The sequence below is a fragment of the Impatiens glandulifera genome, chromosome 1, assembly GCF_907164915.1.
Source record: "Impatiens glandulifera chromosome 1, dImpGla2.1, whole genome shotgun sequence".
Classification (NCBI taxonomy): Eukaryota; Viridiplantae; Streptophyta; class Magnoliopsida; order Ericales; family Balsaminaceae; genus Impatiens; species Impatiens glandulifera.
This window is the reverse complement of record NC_061862.1, coordinates 65,087,351-65,114,964: the sequence shown is the minus strand read 5'-3', so window position 1 is coordinate 65,114,964 and position 27,614 is coordinate 65,087,351. Positions and strand designations below refer to the sequence as shown.

Below are 27,614 nucleotides of genomic sequence, written 5' to 3'. Positions count from 1 at the left end.
GCCGTCTTTTATCAAATTGTAGGCCTCGTCAACCCCTCATTTGAAATTATTTTTAATCGTCCTCCTAACTATTTATTCCTCAAAACTTATATATTCTTGTTTCTCTCTCACTCGATCATATAACTCTCACAAAATAGATATTCGAACTCTAAAATGTATTTTTCGGCTATAATCCAAATCACAAAGGCTACCGTTGTCTACACATTCATTCTGGAAGAATACATATCTCTCCACAAATTACATCTCAGGATTACATCGTTATTTCTTATCTACGTGAATGATCTATATTCACTAGCAATTCCTCCTCCCACATCTCCTCCATCATCTCTCAATTTAACCACATTTCACTCTTAAAGATTTAGACCTACTACACTATTTAATCGGGATTAAAGTTTATCAATCTACCTCTAACATTTTTCTTTCTTAATCAAAATATATCCTTGACATTCTTATTCGAGACAATATTAGTAACTCAAAACCTTTTAATACTCTAATCTTTCCTAGGTCATTGTTATCTCACCATAACTGTGACACTCTTCTTAAGTCATTTCTGTATCGCATCATTGTTGGTACTCTTCAATATTTGACACATACTCGACCTGAACTAGCATTTTTACAACTGTGTCTGCCAATTTATGTAGTCTCTTACTACCACTCATTGGTCTACAGTAAAAAGAATGTCATGCTATCATTGTCATACTCCTCGTCATGGACTTCTCAATCGTTCATCATCTTCTCTCGATCTATTTGCCTTTTCTAACTATAATTGGGATGGTAGTCTAGATGATCGTCGCTCCACAACTATCTACATCATATTTTTTAGTGACATTCATATCTCTTAGAATTAGAAAAAACAACATGTTGCTTGGTGTAGTACCAAGCCTAAATACACAACTCTAGCTCATGCCACTACTGAACTCATCTTACTCCAATCTTTACTATATGAACTTTGCATCTCTCCACCTTAACCTTTCACTCCATAGCGTGACAACATTTGTGTTGCGTTTCTCTTAACTAGTCCAATTTTTCATGCTCGTACAAAAATATATAGAGATTGACTGAACATGTTGCTCATAATTTCTTTTCTTCTGATACATACCTATTGATAATCAGATTGCCGACATCATCACCAAAGGACTTACATTAAACTGATTTTTTTATTATATAACAAACTCATGGTGTATTCCTTTCTGTTTTGTTTGAAACAAAGTATTAAAAACTCTATTATTAAAAAAAAAAATACTTGAGTCTCTTGTTTTTCATTTTCTAACTCTCAAGTAAATTTAAAATATTTACAATATTTTAACTTTTGTTACCCTTATTTTATGTATAAATTCATGGTCTTGTTAATGACATATTGTAAATATATTATTAATACAAAACTATTTACTCTTTATCCAAGTTTAACTTTATAAAATTTAAACATAAAACCTATTATAATTTTTTTTTTTTAAATACTCAAATAACTTACACTTTTTCATCAAACAAATATGTTCCATATAAACTATAAAACACACAAATTAATAACCCAACATCAAACAAGCTCTTAGGCCTGGTTGGTTATGAATTTTTATAAAACCCATATAAAATCAAATATCACCTCACTTCCTTTTTATCCATTACACGATCACTCAAATCAATAAGTAAAATACTAAAATACCCTCTAATTTAAATTATTATTTTATATTTTATTTATATAATTAATATCATTTAAGTCTTTTATCAAAAATAATCATTACCTCCTCAAAATCATCACCCATCATTCAATTTTTATCTCTCTTGGTTTTAAAAAAATCCATAACCAAACAAGGCCTTATATGTATTTATCGGAAGAAGTTTACATATATTTTATAATCAGGGTTGGATCTATAGGGTTCGAGCCCACCCCGAATTTTTATTTTACGATAAAAATGTGATATTACTTTATAATTTCTTATTTTTTTAAATATAATTTATTTATCTAATTATTAAAAAATTGTAAAACTTATTTTTATCCACTCATTTTATAAAAGAAAAATGTCATTCTTTTTTAAAGTTCATCTTCAACACCATCCCGATCCTAATTCCGTGCCTAATTATAATGATCTTACAAAATGGTTTAAGTATGATTAATTTATGTTCAAAGTAATCTGCGCCAAAACCTTAATACTTTTATATGTAATTTGCAAGTAAAAAACAGATTTAATGATGAAAGTGTTTGAAAATCTACCTCTTTACAGTATTAATAATTATTTATCATGTTATTTGATTATTATAAAAAAATAATAATAAATTTACAAGTTTTTTCTTTATACATTTTTAATTTATCAAATCTAAATTATTTTATTAATAGTTTTCTTAGATATTTAAATTTTCTTGGTGAGAAAGATTTACATAATTGTGAAACATTCTGAATATATAAACTTAATTAAATAATATTTAAAAATTATTTGATAATTTCTACACAAACTATAATCAAAATCCAACCATTAATATATATATATATATATATATATATATATATATATATATATATATATATATATATATATATATATATATATATGTGTGTGTTTGGTATATATATATATGTTTGGTATTAGGGATAAGACTATAAATATTGTATAAGTGTATATACAGTAAATTTAATTGATTATTTGGTTGGATAGTTTTTATATCTACAATATAATTTATACTTTGAATGATGGATTACATTATACCTAATCCAACTAGTTACAACAATGTATAATCTTTTTTATAAAATTTAATTTTATCTTTAACTCTCTAATTTTATAAAATCATTAAAATTAAAATTTCTTTATTATATTTTAAAATATAATAATAATAAATTATAACTAAATAGTTATTTATATTTAACTAAGTTTAATTTTATAATTTAAATAATAATAATAAATACTTAATTTTTTATTTGATTGTTAAATTTATATATATATTTTTATCTTTGTAAACACAAATTATATTATAAAAAAAATTTAAATGTAACTTTTATATCTAATAAAATATAATAATTATTTTAAAAAACTAATAATATTAATTACAAAATAATAGTATATACAATTAATTTATAAAATAAATTTTTATTACGTTATTAATAAATGATATTTAGAATTAATTAAATAAAGTAGTGATATTATTATTATTAATTAATACGACTTATATCTATATAAATTATTTTTGAAACTAATTAATAATTATACTATTAAATTACAAATATTATTTTTTTATAAAATAATAATTATTAATATTTTATTTTATTCAAACAATTAATATTTTCAATTAAACAAATATTTTTAATAATACATAAAATTTTAAAAAAAATATTAAATATTGATTAATATATAAATAAATTTTATTTATATAATTATATAAGTTAAATTTTAAGAAATTATATATAAGATAATGTAAACATATAATAGTATTTTTATTTTAAAAATACATTATTAAGATGTTTTTATTAATTTTAATATAAATAATAATAAAAACTACATATAAAATAAATATTAAAAAAATAATTTATATAAATATAAGGATAAAATAATTTTATTTTATTTTTTATCTTTTTACTACTTTTATATACCCAATCAAACACAATATAATAAACTTATATAATCTATATTTTTAACCAAACACAAATTATATATATAATTTATACCATTTAATACCTACTTATAACTACTCTCTACAACAATTTAATAATATATAGTTAGTACCGCGTACCAAACACTACATTAATGACTATAGTTTATAATTCTCAGTGTCCTCAATTTACTCGATAAATTTAACTAAGTTTATTTTCAATTTATACATCCAACTTTAATATTATATATATATATATATATATATATATATATATATATTATAATAATATTTAGTAATTAATATTATATATATAATGTTATATATTTAAAAATATTTTTTAATTAACTTAATTTTAAATAATAATAAATTATTTAAATTAAAAATTAATCTGTTTTAAAATAAATTTAATTAATTACTTTTTTTATAATTTTATTAATATACATTTATAATTTTTAATAAAAATAAAAATAAATATTTATTAAACAAAATAATATGTGTCAAAATAATATATATATATAATTGTGTGTTTGGATACGACTCAAAATTCAAAAATAATTTTTATTAGGTTTGTATTTTTTTTAGTTTAATTAATAAAGTTTAAATTTAAATTTAATAAAAATAAAATATTATTTTAATATTATAATTGATTAGTTATATTTTAGTATATTACTAAGTTATTTAAATTATTAATAAATTATCTAATAATAAAAAGTTTTAGATTATATAAATTTTAAAAAAATATTATAATAGTGTAATGTATAAATAGTCCAATAATATTTAACATATTTGGAAATACTTGTGAGTTTGATCTCACACAAAAATCAAAAATCAGAAAATAACTTTTTGGATCGGTTTTCACTCGAATTGGTATTAATATCACTACAACAAAAAAGACTTACGGCGACGCTTAAAAAGATTTATGCCAACCCTTAAAAGCGTCGCCAAAAATATTACCGACACTTATTCTTGCGCCGCCGAAAGCAGGGTGGGCGCAAGTTTTAACAACGCTTATTTAAGCGTCGGTACTACTAATTTAAGCGTTGCCAAAAAGCAGGGACTTTTAACCACGCTTATTTAAGCGTTGGTAATAGTAACTCAAACGTCGCCATTAGTCTAGTTTATTTTTAAACTATTTTTTTTTAACAATTCTCTTAAAATTTTATTGATTATTTTTATTTCTACATTTTTTTAGATATTTTAATATTTTTTTATATAAATTAAATAAAAACACCAACATTTCATAGATAATAAAAAAACTTAAATAATTAAATAAAAAAATATTAATTAGTTAACTTCCTGATAGGTTTATGTAAACAAAATGCATTAATTTTCAAATAGTTAGTTCCCATGAGATAGATAGAACTTTACTATTTTCTCTTACACTTTCACACAGAATCCTTAAACGACTATCCATCAATTACGGCATAAGAGCTTGGACAATCTTTTATTTCCCAGTGCCTTTTAGCTTGAAGTCTTCTATTTCTCAGTGCTCCACCCATTTTGAGTATTGTCTTCAGCCCACAATCGTATTTTACTGAAAAAATAACAAAATCAGTGACATTTTCTCTACTGCAAACAAATCAGTCCAGATGTTCAGCCTCTTTAATCAATTTTCCAAGAGCATGTCAATAACTATATAAAACTGTTGTATATGGTCAAATTAAACTGCTGGATAACCTAAGAGCATGTCATTTGTCACAAATTTTTATACAAAGAAAGAAAGAAAAGGAAGAATCCTAAAAAAGGAGAGGAGCATATCATATCACACAAATCCTGGACTAGCTTGTGGTATATTGGTGAATGGAAAGTCCATATACCTATCACTACTACTCATGCAAGTTAGTGTCAATTGCCATGTACTCACACCCATCTGCATTTTTAGAATAAACATTTTCAATCATTAATTAATTATTAATCCCAAATCACTATATCAATACCTCACACTTCATTTGATCTCCATTACAGCTCCACCATTTGGAAGGAACATAATCCAAATATTTACACCACCAACAATACTCCCCTATATTAACACCACAACAAACAGCCACAGCAGTCCCCATCATTCTACACACAACAAACAAACCTAAATCAGATAGGAAAAACAAAAGAAAAAGTAAACAAAGGATCCAAGACTCACAATTCCACGAATATAAACAGAATCGTGCTCCTAAGACGGGTCTGTCAAGCTTCTGCCTGAACTTGGCAGAAGATTTTACTTCATACTCAAAGAAAGCACATTTTCCTTGAGTCATTTTCCAAGTTGATGTTTAAACAGCAGCACAAATCCCAAAAGAAAACAGCAGCAAGCCCATTACAATATTGATTATCGAAACAGATACTAAAACTGCAATAGCTGTCAACTTATTGTTGTAAGTTGTCCAGTTTTGAACAAGAGTTGAAAGCATAGTGCCAATCAATCCAAATAGTGCAGCAGAAGATGTAACAGAAGGTTTGTCGTTTAGAAACAAGGCAGCAACTAAACTACCGCTGCAGAGAGAACATAAGCCAGCCCAATCCTAACCGTAAATTAACCCCATTAGAGAGAAATCAACATATTTTTACAAGAAAACTAACTAGTTAACTAGCTTCACAAGAAAATAAAAGATTGTAAATCAATTTCAGAATCTCATTGCTAAACAGAATAAAAGACTCCAAAACTCATTTGAGAAACTTGACTTCATGTTTTTGATATGAAATCATCACAATGGAGGGACAAGATAACACTGCTGAAAGTGATAGACCAAACAAAATACAACTTGAAAATATAATCATTGTTTTTGCGCCTACAAAATATAGGGGTAAAAACAATCAAATTTAAATATCTGTAGTATAACATGTACTCCCTTTATCCCATTTTATATAAAAACTACATTATCCCTTTCTTTTTCTCACATATTCAAGTCTAATAAAATTAAAATTCATTACCTTACCATAGATTTAGGGGGAATGTTGGATTGAAAACAGCTCTGTTTGCCATATGTTTTCCCTGCATTATCATAACAAATACAATCGATTAAGACTAGATAAGATTGATAGAAGAATGTGCGAAATAGATGAGGAGAATGATATAGATCTGGTCTGCTCTCATTGAAACTGGAAGCCGACAGCTGTAGGAGGGGAGCGGCTTCGGAAAGGGTTTCGGACGGCAGGGACAGCAAGGGAGGGTTTCGGATCAACATATTTTGTCAATTTCATACCCTCTAACAGCAATTAATATCCTAAATCAACATATTGCCGCAACATATTCGTTAATAATGTAGAAAGAGATAGACCGAGTGAAAGAGAGACCTAGAAGTTACGCTGGAAACTATAACGGAGTTCGGGATCTAAGCAAATCATCGGAATCATGTGATGAGATTTTCCAAACTTGCTAACTGGTGACCTCTTCTTCCCCTCTCCATGAAGCGGAAGAAAGTTCTTCGTATTCGTCATCATCCCTGAATTCCATAAATGACCTCTTCTCTCTCTAATCTTCACTAGCTAAATTAGAATACCAAATCAAGGTAAGGAAGCTACGGGAGCAATGCTGGTGATGGCGCGATTAAGGAGAACAACCACCGAGAGATTGAGGAGAACGAACACCAGAGAGATTGAGAAAACTTCCCAATTCCATTTAACCTAACTTCATTAATTATTAATAAATAAAGACGGGTTTAAGAACTCAAATAGAAAATATTCAAATTAAATTATAAAGTTATTTTTTTTAATTTAATTTATTAAATTATAAATATATTTATTTTGAACTTGATTATTTATTAGTTAATTTATTATATTATTTATTTAAAGAAATTATTTATTATATTTCATCTAATATTAATTTTATTTAATTAATTTAATATTAATAATAAAATTATATTTAATTAATTCAAAATATAAATAAATGTGAACTTTAAGATAAAAAGAAATATACAATTTAATTTTAATTTTATTTATAAAATTAAAATTAAAATTAACAAAAATAAGTAAAATAGAGAACAAAGAAATAAAATATTAAAATAAAATACTATCTAATTATTATTTGAAGGTGTTTTAAATATAAATAAAAATAATAAAGGTTGTCATAAACCCTTAAAGGTTGGCAAAACCTTTTTTCTTATGACTTTTGCCAACGCTTAATATGCGTTGGCAATTATGGGTTACCGAAAATATATTTTGTTGTAGTGTATAATATAAAAATATATATAAATAAGTTTGAAAATGGTTTAAATTTTATTATGATTTATTCATATTCAATTTCAAAACAAAAAAAATTAAATTAAACTTAACTTTTTAGTATGTTTTTTTATATACTCTTTTTTTATTAACTATTATTTAACTTATTTATTATTTATTATTTAATTTATTCATTATAAAAATTTAATCTATTAATGCATAATATTGTTAATCTCCTTATCTTTATAATAATTAAGGTGGTAAGTTTTCTAATATATATATTTTCAGTTTTTTTTGTTGGTTATTATTTTGTTTATTTGTTATCTAAAAAATATATTTAATTATTTCTAAAAATAATATTATATAATTTAAAATAATAAATAAAAATAAAGTGAAAATATATACATTTAAATTTATCACGTACCTATGTTTTGGGTGTAAAAGAGGATATATATATATATATATGGGAAATGATATAGAGAACGAATTGGGGGAACGAAATGGGGAGCGAAGCCACCTGGCATGCCATGGAGGAAAGAGAAAAAAATTATATCTCCTCTCTAGCAAACCTTCAGATCATTTCCCGCTCATCAAACAAAACCCTCCTTATTCTTTTTCTTCCATTTTCTTCACCATCGGCACGCTGTTTATCATCTTCTCATTCCATTATTTAGATTCGTCTTCATTCGCGCCGTCTAGCTTCTTCTCCTTACATTCTTTACATTCGTCTTCATCCTCGTCGTTTAACTTCTTACTGTTATTGCGTCTTCATCCTCGTCGTCCTTCCGTTCTTTAGTTTCGTCTTCATCCTCGTCGTCTTCTCCTTGCGTTTTATTTAGATTCGTCTTCGTCTTCGTCATTGTCCGACTGTCCGATTAGCTTCTTCTTCTAATGGTATATCTTCTCTGCCATCATAGCTTACTATTTTCTTTTTTTATTGTTCTTCTGTTTGTTTCTTAGATTCACATTTTTTTGTTGTTATGTGATTGTTATGTGTAGGAACCAATATGTAGCTAGAACCTGTATAAAACTGTTAATATTTTTGTTATTTTAAAGAACCTGTATAAAACTGTTAATATTTTTGTTGGTTTGTGTTATCCTCTGTTTTGTTCTATGTTGTCCCGTGTCTTAAACTATGATGTCTCGTGTCTTAAACTATGTTGTCCCGTGTAAATATTGAAGTTGCTCTAAATGTTAATATTCTGATGTCATTTGTGTTATTGTAATATGTTGTTCCGTGTTTTAAACTATTTTTTTTCGTTTTAATGCGTTTTATCCAATATGTCTTCCTGCATTTTATTAAATATGTTTTCATGTATTACTGTAATATGTTGTTCATGTGTTGTCATGTATTATTTGTGCTGATTTCTCTTTTTTGTCTTATGTAGCCCTATGGATGAACCATCATCACCATGTAGGCATATATTGGCTGTTTTGAATAGAATGAAAGTGAACCAGGTGCCAGCATATTATATATTGGACCGTTGGCGTAAAGACTTGAAGAGCGGTTACCAAATATTCACCAACATCTATGATTCGGATGTGGTCCCGACATCTTTTAAAAACCTGTGTAAAATTTTTAATATTTTTGTTGTTTTGTGTTGTCCTCTGTTTTGTTTTATGTTGTCCCGTGTCTTAAACTATGATGTCTCGTGTCCTAAACTAAGTTGTCCTGTATTTTTATACACTGGTGTCATGTGTTGTAAATATTTAAGTTACTCGAAATGTTAATATTCTATTGTCAGTTGTATTATTGTAATATGTTGTTCCGTGTTTTAAACTATATTTTCATGTGTTTTTATCCAATATGTTGTCCGGTATTACTGTAATAAGTTGTTAATGTGTTGTCATGTATTCTTTGTGTTGATTTCTCTTTTTTTGTATTCTTGTGTAGCCCTATGGATGAAACACCATCACAATGTACCGAAGACAAAATTCCAAAGGTTGGGATGTCGTTAGTGTCGAAAATTATGTCGTCATTTGTCCAATACTATGTTGTCCCATGTCTTATACCATGTTGTACTTTATTTTATAATATGTTGTCATGTGTTTATTATTATGTTGTCCTGAGTACATAAATATTGTATTTCTACAACAAGTAATTGTTAAGTACGATTTGTTGTTTCACATTAAAGCGTTAAGTACAAATTGTTGCTTCACAACAAGTAAATGTTTTAATTCTACTAACATGAAACCATTACATTAATGTTTCGGATAATTTGGTTTCATACAACTTTATGGTCTTGTATGTTAAGTTCATCCGATAATTCTTAGGCTCAGGTTGTATTGTTTTTGATGGAGTTGTGGTCTTGGATTTAGAAGCAGCCTTCGCAAACACTAGTAGGGGGTCAGAGGGAGCAACATTCTTCTTGATAATCTTCCTGTTATATACCACCCCACTAAATTTTCTGCAAAATAAAAAAGAAGACACTATTATTGTAATCGACAGGACAACATAACTAAAAACACAGGACAACATAACTAAAAACACACGACAACATAGTCTAACACACAATACAACAAAATATTAACAGTTTAAGCTTAATATTTATCAACAATGGAGAACATAGTATATGAAAACAGTACAACAACGATAAGTTCATATTACCTTTCATCTCTATCTGAAGATTTCCTTTTACCTAAAGTCTTACTATTCTTCTCTGTCATTGTTGACATACTTACTGTAACAATAACCAAATGCTAATTAGTAACAAAACATTTTATAGATAGGAGAAGAAGAAGTTGATTAACGTTTGAAAAAGAAGTTGAATAAAAGAAGCAGATAAGCGGATACCGTTTGAAGAGCAGCAGATATTTAGGATTAGTGTTTGAGTAGATTTCGTTTGAAGATCAGCAGATACTTAGGATTAGGGTTTGAGTGGATTTTGTTTGAATAACAGTAGATACTTAGAGTTAGGGTTTGAGCGGAGATAGATTGAAGAGAGGGAGGGTTTTAGCGGAGATGAAAGACAGTTTGAGCTTTGAGCGGAGATGAGAGGTCGTTGCCGTTTCAACTTTGAGAGGAGATAGATTGAAGAGAGATAAAGTTTAAGAGGAAATGAGAGGGTTTAAAATGAGGGAGAATTATCCTACGTGTCCTGCCGGATTCGCTGAGGGATTCGTTCCCCAGTTTCCCGTATCACGCCTCTCTCTCTATATATATTATATATATGAGTAATGATAGGGGGAGCGAAAGATTTGTAGCGAATCTATGTGAAGGCTGACTAGACATGATGACTCAACATTTCAAATTTTATTTACCTCTCTCCGGGTCATTAATAATTTCTCTCTTCTCTTTATTAATTATTTATTTTTTTATCCTCTTCTTCAAGTTTATTAATAATTTATTTTTATAGTTAATTTGTAAATATATATTTATTTTATTATTTAACTTATTTATTTATAAAAAATTTAGAATAATAATAATAGGGACTATAACAAATTAAATAAAAATATATATATTATATTTGATAAATTAAGATGATAAAAAAATAAATATAAAAATTCTTAATTTTTTAAAATTAATTATTTCTCTCCTCTCCCTATATATAATTTATATATTTATTTATTTTTTAAAACGAGTTATAATATGGAAAATAAATAAATAAAATATATAAATAAATAATTTTTAAAATTATATATATTTTTTTTACTTAAACTCTTTAATAATTGTTTTTCCTTTTTTCTCTCTTTAATTTTTTTTTATATATTTTTTTACTTAAATTCTTTAATAATAATTGTTTTTCCTTTTTTCTCTCTTTATATAAAAAATAAATAATTAATAAAGAGAAAAGAGAGAAATTATTAATGACCCGGAGAGAGGTAAATAAAATTTGAAATGTTGAGTCATCATGCCTAGTCAGCATTCCACATAGATTCGCTGCACATTCGCTACAAATCTTTCGCTCCCCCTATCATTACTCTCTATATATATATTTAAATTTATGTTTTATTATTATTATCATTATAATAAATTTATATTAATTAGTAATTTAATAAATATATTTAATTATTTAGTGATTAAATAAAATTACAAAGATAATAATAATAATAAATAAATCAAAATCTAACCTCAATTATTTGGTTATTTAAATACTTTATTTATTATTTTTTTTATACATCAATCAAGTTTCAAAAACACACGCATGGCTATAGTTTGTCAGACACTCAGACTTATTTGCACGAACACGACTGCACCACACGTGCCACTCATCACTCTCCGCAGACCCATTTATTTTGATTTTTTGTTTTTATTCAATTTTCATATATTCTCCTAACATCTCATAATATTTATCATATTTAAAAAATATAAATGAATTTTTTATTCTGTTCAATTAAATGTTAGTTAATATCGATAGATATAAATTTAATTGCTAATCATAGAGTATAAATTAATTTATTTTCAATGAAAGGACCCTTACCCACAGTTAATAAAATTGAATTGTACTTTAGTGGAGTTTAGATAATTAGATAATGATATCATTCTAATTTAGAGAGCTACACCGGTAATACAACATCATTCAATTACTTCATATAAGGAAATCAATAGTAACAAATTCATTAAAAACAATATTTCACATTAATTAAGCAAGTCAACATCATCAAACAAACATATAACAAATTCAAGATTATTTTTTAACATAATTTTGAATTTTAAGTGTTTTTAAGTAAGAATCAAATATTAAAATGTTAATTTATTATTCAATATTAATATTTCTATTTAAACAATGGAGCTAAGACTATATAATCAACTAACTAAAATTTGTCCCAAACATTTTATAATTTAGATTCACATTGGTGTCAGTAAGATCAACAAATTTCATTGAACTAAAAATATCTACATATATGGAATTATCATCATCATCATCACCAAACATTCAAAATTCTACTAAGTATCAATTAGAAACAACAGCTTGTTCTACCTAGGGTTATTTTAAAATTTTGGGTTGTGAAAATTAGTCTTTTATATTAAAGTTTTTAATAACTAAAAATAAATGAAGGACATCCATTAAACATTACAAGAATTATATAAAAGAAAGATAAAAAAAAATGTAGAGAGCAAAATATGAACAAAGAAATAAAAATTAACAAATACCAAAACAATAATAAATATACTATTGAAAATTGACACCTGAGTTGTCATAAAAATGGTGTTGCAAAGCAATTATTATGATTTTTTTTTTTACAATTCCTCTTTATCCAAATGATCTATTCAAAATAAGGGAGATACTTTTCATTAGATCTTGATCCTCAAACCCTTTATAACACCGAGCCAAACTTCCCAACAACCCTTAATGGACTCCGGCATAATCCAACAAATTCTGTTTGAACTCGAAAAGAAAATACAAATAATGATATTGTCCGATAATGAAGTTATAGATGAGTGAAATACTCAATCAATTTAAAAATAAAATGACACCTACATGCCATATAATGATACCCTTTAAAATTATACATTTAAGGTTAATAAGAATTTCAGCGTTATACTCCAACCATAGAAAAATATATTTGCCCTAGCTTCTCCGAGATGAAAAGTATGATTTCCTAATTATCTATCATGTAGACAATAACAATGACCTACACTAAAGTCCTCTTATCTAAGATTACAATGAACTAATAAATTGAAATCAATCCCTAAACAAGATAGGCTTTTGAGAGGATTAAGACTTAATCAATAGAAAACACAAGCCATAAAAATTGTTCTAAAATCTAATTCGCAATAAGTGTCTCATCAAAATTCTTTCATCCATATATACAAGTAATTTTTACCAAATTTCTATGGGTATGCAGTCAATAAATGTATTAGTTGTCCACTAATAATTAGCTACTAATTCCTATATATACACTTTCATATCTATCTATCTTATAAAATATTAAATAATGAAATTTATAAGTTTGAAAATAGTGTTCCCAAAATAAAGCAAGCACACATTATTATTTCCATTTACAAATATACTTGATAAGAATAGTTTGAAACAAAATTACAGCTGTTAAAAAAGATGTGGGTACCACCCTAGCTGTGTTGATGGCAAAAGAATCCATCTTGATTGGGCGGTGAATTACACCTTTCTTCCCACAGTAAAATTGACCGGTGGGTGAATTGAGCCAAAATTGTATAGTATGATCAGGTTTTGTCAGAAGGCTAGGATGGTGAAAACACCATTTAGCTACACATATATTTTTCTATGAAAACCGGATACAAGACCAATCGTGTGGTTTTTCTGTTACAAAACACACTTTCCACACCATCTCCTCTCTTTCTCTCTCCCCCCACCCCACCCTACCCTTCATTCATTCGAATAACAATAATATGATCAATTTCTCTCTCCTCTACAGTAATGGAGATCAAGAAGAGGAGATGGAAGAAGAAGAAGAAGAAGTTATTGGAAACAGATCAATGGAACAAACTAAAAACTGCAGATCACAATCTAACAAGATTTGTTCTAGAGGCCATTGGAGACCTAATGAGGATTCCAAACTTCGAGAACTTGTCTCCTTTTACGGCCCTCAAAACTGGAATCTCATTGCTCAAAATTTACAAGCACGGTCGGGTACGTACCTAATTTATTTAGTTATATATATATATATATATGAAACAACAACATTAAAAAAACAAAAAAAACAAGTTCTTGTTTTGTATCTTGAAGGGAAGAGTTGTAGACTAAGATGGTTTAATCAGTTAGATCCAAGGATTAATAAGCGTGCTTTTAGTGATGAAGAAGAAGAAAGACTGATGGCTGCACACAGGTTTTTTTTCTAAAAAGGTTTTAATTTTTGACCTAATTTTTTAATGAAACAATATTTACGACCAAAATCAAACCAAACCAGGATGTATGGAAACAAATGGGCGATGATAGCTAGGCTTTTTCCTGGAAGGACAGATAATGCAGTTAAGAACCATTGGCATGTTTTGATAGCTAGAAAGTACAGAGACCAAGCTGTCGTTGCTCATAGGATCAAAAGGACAAAGGATCGTCAAATTATCCCACAACCATTTTCTGATCATCCATCTGATCATATCATGACCACTCTTCATTCTTCTTCTTCTTCAGGTTCATTTCTCTCTCTTCCACCATTAAAGTAAAGTAGGGTTTTAACCCTAAAAAGTTGGTTAACTTTTAATTAATCAAGATGTAGTATACTATTAATTGCAGGTTTTAGCAGGGATGAGATTGAAAATCATGACACGTATCATCATCTTCATAGTCAGCAGCAGCATCAACATCAGTACAACTATTCTTCAGTGAACCAGATGGGATGGAATGACTATAATGCCCTTACCGGTTTCTCAGAGAAGACAGTACTACCACCGGTGACTAGTTCTGTTTCAAAAATGGAAGAAGAAAACCTTCAGACCAGAGACTGTCCAACATTTATAGACTTTCTTGGAGTTGGAGCTACTTAATTAATTAAGAGACTCAACCCTCCCTGTCCAATGAAACCCGATTTCATGTTTTTCTTTTCATTTTAATTCAATTATATATATATATATATAGACTTAATTTGCATTTATACTTTTATTTCTATATCTAGATATTGGTATTAAGTAATTAATTAATTAGTTCATGGTCATAGAGAATCGGGCAGAGAATTGCATGTGTTCATGATTATGATATATAATAATCATGTAACTTTTAATTATAATACTACTAGGAAGAGTTATTCAATAATTTGCATATTGTTAATTTTATTCTTAATTTATTGTTGGTGTTAAAATAGAGAATAAAAAAATAATTAAAATAACTGAAACAATAAGAATAGTTTCTAAGAGAATAGAAGTCACGAATTAATTAAATGAAATGATCTTTAGCTAATATTGTATCATCAAGTTACATTAATATTCAAATAAAGGTGTTGTTTGATTAGGATTATTGGAGAATACTCACATTTCTCATTAGTCAATTAGAGAAGGAAAATCAATGTATTATAATAATGAAATGTAAAAAATATAAGTCATTAATTTGATACAAAAGTAGAGGTCTAATCAATTATATTGCTAACTAACTATATGGCGTGGCTAACATTTTTGCACAATGTCTAGTTAGTGAAATTGTTAGCACATTTGAGTTGATTTCTTTTTATCTAGTATTTTTCTATAAAATGTGTCTAACATTTTATTTATGCTGTCAATCTCTCCTAGATCATTGCCTCAATTAAAAGTGCACATGTAGATATTCCATTAAATGCACTTCTCGATTATCTTCCTGATGACTCAATATTCCTAATCTATGAGTCATATTAAGAGATAAGACTTTCTTCTCTTGGTACACTTATTTCTCGGATGATACAAGTGTATGAGCAATCACAAAACAAGTATTCTAATGTATTTTAATCCTCCCGACAAAACAACACTAGTAAAAAAAATGGCTTTTAATGAGAGAAAAACTCTCGATGAAAGCCTTTTTGCCTCGGTCGAAAGCGACTAATACTCTCAGACGATCTTGGTAATTCGACTGTAAGTGAAGTGAAGGAAAAAATAGTATCACCGAGAGTATTTAGTTATTTACATACCTTAGAGATAATTATAATTTTTTTACCAAGAGCAGATTTAATGCTCTAGGTGATAATATTAAATAATTCAATTGCTTAATTCTTCAGCTCCAACATCACCTTTTTCTCCCTCCCTCCCTCACTATCTCGTCTCGGTTTCTTCCTAATATAAGAGGAATCCCAATCGATCCAAGATATAATCAAATCTAGAAAAATCCTAGCCTTTGTGTCCTCGATTCCAGATATATTAATCGCCTCTATACTTTCCGCCTAGATCTATAACGACCAAGACACCGACATTAAGGATTCAAACAGAAAATAAGTCTAACAAACTACAGCGTGATCGGATCTCAAGCAATGAGTTGAGAATATCAAGAACAATTGCGTACAATTTATATTTCAGAAACGTATTCAAACAGAAAATACGTCCAACAAATTACAGCATGATCGAAACACAAACAAATCACCGATTGAATCTGGTGTACAATCAATGTATATATATATACTACATCAACAAATTAGAAGAGGTTGAAGAAGAATATCTTAGTTATGATCCCTATAATGTTCTTTTATTTTTCTCTCTAGCCCATTTTATTTTTCTAGAATTCTGGATCTATACTTGCTTAATCAACAAACGATTTATTCATCGGATCCACATCCTGACGGCGGTTTTACTTCTAACGAAAGCTATGAATCTGATCTTCCCAGTTGCTAGGATCTGTAATGACGTCGACGAAGGTATATGAATGGATCTAATCTTCTACTCGTGGGATCAGCTGCTGAGATCTTCTACTCGACGGAGGCACTGAAAATCCCTCATCCCTCAACTACTGGTTATTAATTTTCCTGTGATAATCTCAAATCCCTAATCGCTCAACTGCCCATCGAAAACCTGAAAAAATCGTCTCATGATATACTTATAGGGATGACAACGGGTACCCTACCCGACGGGTAGTGAAGTACCCATCCCCGAATCCGATTTTCATTTCACTACCCAACCCCGACCCCGAACACGACGGGTATCTCTACTTCTATACCCATCCCCGATTCGTCGGGTACCCGATCCCCGACGGGTACCCAATTACTCGATTAAATTACTTATGATTATATAGATTGAAGAAAAAACGAAACACAACTTTAATAAATAATTTTAATATTAGTAATATCGAAATATTAAAAATAAAAACAAAATCATTACTTACCTACTTCATAATTTTTGTAAATCTGGAAGAAGATAAATTAAAGTGGAGAAAAAGTAGAATAAACATTGGAAAAAAATTAAAGATTGAATATGAAGAATTATGAGAGAGGGTAATATTTTGTTATTAAAATAAAATTTGAAGTTACGTAGAGAAATATTTTTTGGGGATTATAAAATAATTAAAGTTGAAGTGTAGTGTATTTATGACTATGTTTGGAGTGAAGTGTGGATAAGAACAAATTAAATGATGTATATTAATGATACATTTGCAATAATGAAGCATTTTTTAAAAGTCACACATTAAACTTTAATAAAAAAATCAATAATATTAATATAACCGGGTATCGAGTTTGGGTTTCGCACACTCCCCATCCCCAACCCTGTACCCGACCGGGTACCTTCTCCCTCTCCCCATGCCCGACCCCGAACTCGATTTGAAATACCCGAACCCGACTATCGGGTACCCACAGGTATCGGACATACGAGTATCTATTGTCATCTCTGTATACTTATGTAAAGAGTCCTAATGGTAAATACTAAATAACCTTAATAATTAATATATGTGTGGAATGTATCATCAACGTGAATGGTCCTTTTCCTTTAATTGAATAATTTTATTTTGAAAAAAAAAATGCTTTTATTTTATATATTTTTTGAGAGGAAAGGGTGATTTTCATAATTTTGTGGCATTAATAAATTAGATAAAATTGTTGTATTTTGGTTTATTTAAAAAATGTTAAGTGTCTATAATTTTAAAAATATGAGATTTTCTTTATAAAAAATATATATTTAAAAGATATTAATATATAATAATAAATATATTTTTTTTAAATAAGAAAATTTTAATACTTCAATTAAAATTTCGGTGTAATTAATGAAAAATTGGATAAAATTAAAAAAAAATTAATTTAAATTGAATTTAATAAAAAAATTAATTTAAATTGAATTTAATAAAAAAAAATATGAATATATATATATATATATATATATATATATATATATATATATATATATATATATATATATATATATATATATATATATATATATATTTAAAACTTACGAAAATAAGTCTAGTGATTATTGTCTTGTATATAAAGAGCGGATTATGATCTTGTCTCATTTGGGATATCTAGGATTTTTAATATTAAAAAATATATATTTAATAAATTATTAAATTATTTGACTTTTAATTAATTAATATATTAAAATATTTTTTTATATTTTAAAATAAAATAAAATAAAATAACAGTATTTAGTATTTTATTTTATATATTAATTAAATTATACAAACAAATAAATATGATAAATAATTTTTAATAAAACCAACCAAAACAATATAAATGATCTCATTGATTAATCTTGGATAGTTTATGTTTTTAAATTTGGTTTTGTAATTTTTAATCACTATTATTTTAATTATCAATTAAAATATTTTATTAAATTTAAATTTTAAATATATATTTTTAATAATTTATCTTAAATAATATTAAATAACTTATTATTATTATTATTAAGAGCTAGTTTACATGTTGGTTATTTGAGGGATAAAAACAATTTTTTTATAAAAATTTTGATTGATTTAAAAATTAAAAATTTAATTTTTAAAAATGTTATTTACTTAATTGTCCTTAAATAATAGTATAATAAAATTATAAAATATTTAAATGATAAAGGACTTGTCCTAAATAATTTTTTTTGAATTAAAATTGATTTTTCTCTCTCCTACTTTCAATCACTCCAATCTTTTTAATCACTTCATTCCTCTACTTAAAATACCATTTTACCCATACCAATTTTTCTGAATTTTAAATTAATAAACCTTATTACCCAGTGACACGCTCCGTAATTTTTAAAAACAGAAGGAACTTAAATGTTCCAAAACTATTCTACCTAAATAAACTTATCCATATTTCATACAGATTTTTCTATATTACTTTAGCCAAAATAAACCAAATAAATCTATTTAGGACAAACCCAAAATATTTTAATATTTTATATATTTTGAAATACGACTTAATTCATGCAAATATGATAAATGAGATATTTGGGTTGTTGCCATTGTCGAACCAGCTCAAAAACAAATATCAAACAAGCCGTGAGCAAAGATCTTGGTTATGATCATTTCCAACTTTTAACTTACCATGCACGCATTATTATTATTATTATTATGATTATTATTTTCTGTCACTTTCTATCTATTTATTTTGAGATATCAGAGATTTTCAGTAAAATCAACCAAAATGCACAACTCACGTGGGCTACTGAAGTTAGTTTGGACGTTTCCTGCTTTTCAGACGATCATATCAACTTTATTTTTTTATTTTTTATTTTCAGGTATTTTAAGATTGTTCAGATTTTTTTAAATATTGAATTATTTAAGAAATAATGATTAATAATTATTTTGAAAATATAGAAAATAATTTATAAATTCTTTTAAAGGTGTATTAATATATAATAAAATAAAAAATAATAAAAATAAAACAATTTCATTTTTTTTAATAAATTGTGTGATAGGATAGATAAAATGGGGTAAAATAATATTTGATTATGTTTAAGGATGACAATTATAACCCTAAGTAGTTTTTTTTTATTTGAATTGTTCTGTTATGCAAGATTTTATAAACCGAACGGAGATGATATTTGTGTTTTTTGTCTCGTCTACAGACGAAACACTAATAAACATAACTGAATATATAATATTACTAATATATTTATTTATTTTTCTTATTTTATAAAAAAAATTAATTTATTTTTTTAATAATAATATAATATTTTTTTTGAATAAAAATATTTATTAAAATATCTATTTATATAATTTTATGAAGTTTATATAATTTGATGAATGAGTTTGTTTAGATATTATGATATAGGGTGACTAGCTAGGATTCCGTAAAATAGAACGGACGAGAATTGTTGTAAAAAGAATCCACCAAGTATAATGGACTAACTTTTTATTTTAAATTTACAAGAATTAAATTATTACAAATAAATTAATACAAATTTAAATAAGTCAAATGATGAATCGTGAACACATAATAAGTATGAATAAAAACTTTAATATAAAAAGTTAATTAAATTATTGTTATAATGAGTTATCTAAAAAGTTCAAGATTAATGATGGTAAAAATACTTAAAATATATTAATTTATAATAATAAAATAAAATTTTAAATAGAGGCTACATACATTAATTTTTGATACTCTCAAAAATTAAATAAATATGGTAAATATATAAAATAAATAAGACAATATGTGAATATATAATAAAATAAGGTGTTATTAAATAAATAAATAATAATAAAAATAAAAAAACTTGATTGAAATTCGTTCTTTAAGTTGATAAATGTCTTATTTCTTTCTCTGCGATTCTTCAATTCGTTTGCTCTAACATGATCGAGAAATGATTTAGGGTTAAAATCATCATAATTTGAATTCGCCTAAATTTGAACTTGGGCTAAAATCTTCAGATTTTCTCTTTAGGAGATTATAAAAAACAACCACATAATGGATTTATAAACTATGTTTTGTGGCAGACAAATATCTGAACTGTGTTGAAGTAATTTTGAGGACTGTTAGAAAATTATACAAGTTTTGTAAATTTTTTTCTTATTTGTTAGCTAGAGCTAATCGCTCACTTTCTGTCCACCTTAGAACAAGTCTCCTCGAATATTCTGGTTCGTTTAGATGAGTCCTAGATTACCCTGAGTTCATTTGTGAGTTCGGAAATCCATATTATCCATTTTAACGTGATTTTCAGTTTAGTTAATTTGGACAGAAAGGCTTTTATAAATCTTAAAGTCTAGCATGCATGATTTCTCTGCCATTGTTTGATGCTTGGTTGTGTAGTTGTTTTTATTTTGGTATGATTCAGGAAGAATGGAAGTCAAATATCTTGCCAAGGCTGATTTAGAATCTTGCACGTCAAGGATTTGATAAAATGCCTGAAAAGGGTTTTCTTAAATAAAAAATATGTTTGACAAAGAGATAAAAATTTAAAGGGCGGGGTTTGATCAATGCTGCCAAGACTCCTTGACATGAAGATTTCAAAACCAAAAGAGGTTGACCTTAATTAAAACGGTCTAAAACTTGAAACTGAAGTAGTCCTTCTTTGTTTTCAATATTTAAATTTCGATTCCAACTTATTTTTCATCCAATTTTGGAATTTAACTTTGTTTAGGGTTTAGGGTTTATTTATTTATTTCAAACATTTTCACTCTTTAATTATACTAACATATTTTATAAAATCACAAAAATAGTAAAAAAAAAAGACAAAAAATAATTATTTTAATAAAATAAAACAATTCCGCATTTTGTTAGGACTTGTTTGGATTCATACTTCCTTTCAACTCTCTCGTTATTAATATTTAAATGGTAGTCTTATCTAAAGTTACAAACATCCTAGACATCATCTAGGAACAGAAAGTGTACGTAGCCCCTTTAAATGTATATTATATCCTTAGATTAATAACTTAGGTTTAGAATAAAAACAAATTAGTGTAATAATTATTCATGTTTCGGAAGGCCAATTGTTTCGTAGTAGAAATTGTCCAATTGCACGGACGTGTGGAACATAATGAGACTGGTTATTGCCAAGCACTAAACCCTAAAGAATTTTTACAATATTCTGTTTTAGTTTTTTTAGGAACAAACCAAGTGGCGATTTTAAAAAGAGCCAAAATATGTATAACTATTGTTAAGTTCTATTTCGTTTTCTCATCTCAATTTTGGTGTGGCAGCTCCGAGTGAGTTGTCTCATCGTCTTATTTTACGAGATTCAAGAGAAAGGTAAGCCACGAGACTTAACAAGGTAATCAACTAAAAACATTTTTCTAAAAAATGCACGGGTTAAGCCTACAATTTTGGTTCCTCACCCCACTTGGGATTTATGAAGAAGATAAGACATGAGGCCGACCAATTTCAGATTGCACAACCCGTCCTAAAAGACGGGGTAAACATGTTTTAAGATAAAAAACTATTTAGAATGAGTTAAAAGGACGACATATAGAGGGTATTTTAGTGAATTTGTGAAAAATGAAAGGGTAATTTAAATAACCCAAACGAAACATGGCCTAAAAGAACTTGAACTTAAAGTTAGTTTGATATGAGTTTATGAGATTATTTTAGAATTTTACTTAATTTGTATATCCAAAAACTCGGACATCACTTAGTGAATCTCAATCATACTCCACAAAAGGCTCCATATACTATTCACCATTGACATGTAAAAGTAAGTGAGTCATTGATTCAACTTCTTTATGACACATACAACTTATCATAATACATTTTTTTCATAATTGTATAAGAATGCTACGAGACGCCTCTATAAAATTAAGAGGCTCCTAACCACACAACCATCATATATGCCACAACTAAGAGTTCTCGATATTTACTTAACGACGTCTCTCTTCACACCATCATTGATTACATAAACGTTACAAGAAATAATATATATTCAATCAATGATGAAATCTAATCAGAATAATCTTTTTTCGGTTTCAAGACACACTTTATCTCTTGCATATAACCATGCGATAGATCATATAGTTTCTTCAACAAACAATGTTGGTAGCTGGACTTTGGTGAAAAGTATATAGAAGGGATGATATATCACACACATTGGGTCACACTTTAATCTCTAATTCAAGGACCTCCCTCAAGGGAGAGTTTTTTTTTTTCAATGTCATATTATGTGTCGAGAATTGCATTAAAATATTCTTATTGACATCATAATCTAGCTCATAATCAACTGATTCCTTATCGGACACATCGTGAATGAAAACTGATAATTCATTATTTTTAATTTCATGATAAATAATTCTAATAGGGGTGGTTTTTATTATTTCTTCCACATGTGACCTGTTGTTTTTGGCACAATTAGAATCTCACATCGGAAGATGATGGGAGTAAAAAAAGTTTCTTAATATATAAAAGAAACTATATTCACAATTAGTATAAATCCCACATCGGAAGATGATGAGAGTTGGGGAAGTTTCTTAGTGTATAAAAGAAACTCTCCCCTCTTTGGTTTATTGCACCCAAATTTGTATCTCTTCTTCCTTATTAATTGATATCTTCTCCCTTATTAATTGATAGCCTTAGTGCTCGGAGACGTAAGCAACATTTTGGCCGAACTCCGTTATCAAATTCTGTTAGTGTTCTTTCAGTTTGTTTTTTCTTCTTTTGTGGTTCTGTCAGGGTTTTCCCAACAAGTGGTATCAGAGCTGAAGGTTCGTCCTTGGCATGGTGGAGTCTTCAAAAGGGGCGTCAATTCCTTCGTCATCCTGGACGAGGACACCGATGTCGAATTTGAAGTTTGCGGTGGAGATCTTTGATGGAACTGGGCATTTCGGCATGTGGCAAGGTGAGGTTCTAAATTGTCTTTTTCAGCAGGGTCTAGATGTTGCTATTGAGGACGGAAAGCCAGATGGTATAGAAGAAAAAGAGTGGAGTATCATGAATCGGTTGGCGTGCGGAACAATTCGGTCGTGCCTGTCCAGAGAGCAGAAGTATGCTGTGAAGAATGAAACTTCTGCACAGAAACTGTGGCAAGCATTGGAGGACAAGTTTCTGAAGAAGAGTGGTCAGAATAAGCTCCTTATGAAGAAGCGACTGTTCCGGTTTGAATACCAATCAGGTACTACGATGAATGAGCATATAAATAAGTTTAATCAGTTAGTAGCAGATTTGTTAAACCTTGACGTTAGGTTTGAGGATGAAGATTTGGCTTTGATGTTGCTATCGTCCATTCCTGATGAATTTGAACACTTAGAAACAACGTTACTTCATGGGAAGAGAACTGTTTCTCTTGATGCTATAAGTTCTGCTTTATATAGTCATGAATTGAGAAAGCAGGATAAAAGGAAAAACAAAGTAGGTACAGCAGATGAAGCATTGATGGTCAGGGGCCGTCAGCAGAGCAAATCAAAAAGGAAAGGAAGAAGATCTAAAAGTAGAGTTGCCAAAGATGAATGTGCTTTCTGTCGTGAGAAAGGACATTGAAAGATTAACTGCCCAAAGTTGAAGAAAGAGAAAGATTCTGAAGATGCGAATGTTGCAGAAAACAAAGGTGATGCAGATTCAGAATACTCTTTATCGATGTCACACATAACATCACAACCTGATGCGTGGATATTGGACTCAGCCTGCACTTATCATATGACACTAGTTCGAAAGTGGTTCTTTGACTTTAAGGAGCTAGATGGTGGAGTTGTTTACATGAGAGATGCTAATACATGTAAAATAAAGGGGATAAGTTCAATCAAGCTGAGGAATGATGACGGATCCACCAGAATTATTAGAGATATTCGGTACATACCGAATATGAAAAAGAATCTCATTTCTTTGGGGGCCTTGGAGTCGAAAGGCCTACATGTGAAATTGGAAAATGGAGTTCTTAGGGTAATATATGGAGCGTTAGTGATGTTGAAAGCTATCAGAAAGAGTAATAATTTGTATTATTATCAAGGTAGTACAGTTAATGGGACATCATGTGTATCAACTTCCGGGAGCAGTAAGGAATTAGAGGCAACAAAGTTATGGCATATGTGATTGGGGCATGCTGGTGAGAAATCTATGCAAACTCTTGTCAAGCAAGGATTATTGAAAGGTACAAAAGTTTGTAAGTTAGATTTTTGTGAACATTGTATTCTGGGAAAACAAAGGCGAGTAAAATTTGGCACTGCTATGCATAATACCAAGGGTATTTTGGACTATGTGCACTCAGATGTCTGGGGACCTGCCAAGACTCCTTCTCTTGGAGGTAGACATTACTTTGTTACTTTTGTTGACGATTTTTCCAGAAGAGTATGGGTGTTTACGATGAAGAACAAAGGTGAAGTGTTTGGGATTTTTCTTAAATGGAAAACTCAAGTTGAAGACGAGACATGAAGAAAGATCAAAATTCTCCGGATTGATAACGGTGGAGAATACAAGAATGATCCATTCCATAAGTTATGCCAAGAGTGTGGCATAGTTCGACACTTCACAGTCAGAAAAACACCACAGCAGAATGGAGTATCGAAACGTATGAACAGGACATTGGTGGAGAAAGTTCGATGTATGTTGTCTAATGCTGAGTTAGACATGAAATTTTGGGAAAAAGCTGTGTCATATGCTCAAAATTTGGTAAATCGCCTACCATCATCTACACTTGGTGGCAAGACTCCATTAGAGGTATGGTCTGGAAAACCTGCAACTGATTATGATTCTTTGCATATTTTTGGTTCTACTGCATATTATCATGTAGTTGAATCAAAGTTGGATCCACGAGGAAAGAAGGCTCTTTTTATGGGATATAATACGGGAGTTAAAGAATATCGCCTCAGGTGTTTGGATGCAAAGAAAACCATCATCAGAAGAGATGTTACTTTTGATGATTATTCAATGTTGAATAAGGTAACACCAGACAAGATTGATTGTACTCCGCAACAGGTGGAGTTTGAGCAGATAAAGATAAGCCCAACTAGAAGTGACTCTCCGATGACAGACGAAGAGTTAAATGAGGAAGAGGTTCTGACCCAAGAACCTTCAGAACAAAGTGAATCAATTGCTGTGAATAGGCCAAGACGAGTTACTCAAAAACCAGGTCGGTTTGTTGACATGGCGGCCTATGCACTTCTAGTCGTAGATGATGTTCCATCCACTTTTTCAGATGTCAGTCGAAGTACTGAAAATAGAAAAATGAGAGGTGTTATGGAAGATGAGATGCAATCTATTCAGAATAATGAGACATGCAAGTTGAGGCATCTACGAAAAGAGAAGAAGGCTATTGGTTGTAAATGGATCTTTGCTAAGAAAGAATGATTTCTTGAAAAATTTGATGTTCGCTACAAGGAAAAATTGGTAGTTAAAGACTACGCTCAGAAGGAAGGAGGTGATTATAATGAGGTACTTTCTCTTGTTGTTAAACACTCTTCCATTAGAATTTTGTTGGCCTTGGTAGCGCAGATAAATTTGGAGCTAGCTCAACCAGATGTGAAAACCGCAAATATACACGGTCATTTGAACGATGAAATCTACATTTATCAACAAGATGGATTCAAAGTTGCTGATAAAGAAAATTGGGTTTGCAAATTGAACAGATCATTGTACATGTTGAAGCAATCGTCGAGACAATGGTACAAACGACTTGACAAGTTTATGATGGAGCACAAGTACACAAGAAGCAGATTCAGTTCATGTGTGTATTTGCGCAAATTGCAAGATGAGTCTTACATCTATCTACTCTTATACGTTGATGATATGTTGATAGCATCAAAGAGCCAATATGAAGTTGATAAATTGAAGGCTCAAATGGGTAGAGAGTTCGAGATGAAAGACATGGGGAAAACCAAATCTAATTGTTTAGATTTGGTAATCACATTCCGCGTTTGAGTCGGCGCTGAAGAGCACCAATTGGAAGCACTGAAGGTTTATTTTTAATATTGAAGATTAGTATTTGGATATTGTGCCAAGGTGGAGATTTGTTGTTTTTGGCACAATTAGAATCCCACATCGGAAGATGATGGGAGTGAAAGAAGTTTCTTAGTATATAAAAGAAACTATATTCACAATTAGTATAAATCCCACATCGGAAGATGATGGGAGTTGGGGAAGTTTCTTAGTGTATAAAAGAAACTCTCCCCTCTTTGGTTTATTGCACCCAAATTTGTATCTCTTCTTCCTTATTAATTGATAGTCTTAGTGTTCGGAGACGTAGGCAACATTTTGGCCGAACCCCGTTATCAAATTCTGTTAGTGTTCTTTCAGTTTGTTTTTTCTTCTTTTGTGGTTCTGTCAGGGTTTTTCCCAACATGACCAACATCCCTTTTACCTGATCAATCGCTTCTTGTTCGAACAATAAATCCGAAATAAGATAGGGTTTGATGCCCTCAGATTTTAATACTCCACCACATGCCCACACTCCCCCTTTTCAACATCCAGGGTGGCATCGCAGCTCGAGAGTTATGAAGACGGATACTTTATTTCACCTCATGAAACCTATTGGTTCATTTAATCCCCTACCCATATTAAATCTCGTTAAATTTGTCATCTCAACAACTAATCTTTTAACAGCCGCAAGGCTAACCACACATCCGATCAATATAAATGGAGTTATCAAGGACACTTTCATTTTCCTAAACGATGTCAATGACTCCAATACACGTGGATTCGATTTGTTTGTTCCCAATGAATGAGACAAGATATTATGA

At 28.8% G+C, this 27,614-nt stretch overlaps 1 protein-coding gene and 1 long non-coding RNA gene across 5 annotated transcripts; one reads left to right on the top strand and one right to left on the bottom strand.

Moving 5' to 3' along the window:
* Positions 1 to 4,841: 4,841 nt before the first annotated feature.
* On the bottom strand, positions 4,842 to 7,174 carry LOC124922194. Of its 4 annotated transcripts, XR_007097771.1 has the most exons (5): positions 6,868 to 7,174; positions 5,717 to 6,565; positions 5,517 to 5,643; positions 5,397 to 5,449; positions 4,842 to 5,113 (listed from the first exon to the last, which is right to left on the bottom strand). It is a non-coding gene; the product is annotated as an uncharacterized LOC124922194 (long non-coding RNA). The 4 variants fall into 4 exon arrangements; XR_007097774.1 differs by lacking the exon at positions 5,397 to 5,449; XR_007097773.1 differs by lacking the exon at positions 4,842 to 5,113 and having other exon boundaries at positions 5,163 to 5,643; positions 5,717 to 6,095; positions 6,505 to 6,565; positions 6,868 to 7,169.
* A 6,867-nt stretch (positions 7,175 to 14,041) lies between these two features.
* LOC124930415 (transcription factor MYB105-like) lies at positions 14,042 to 15,136 on the top strand. Its single transcript, XM_047470763.1, has 4 exons — positions 14,042 to 14,282; positions 14,379 to 14,478; positions 14,560 to 14,783; positions 14,886 to 15,136. The coding sequence occupies exons 1-4, from the start codon at positions 14,042 to 14,044 to the stop codon at positions 15,134 to 15,136; spliced, it is 816 nt and encodes a 271-aa protein (XP_047326719.1).
* Positions 15,137 to 27,614: the final 12,478 nt, after the last annotated feature.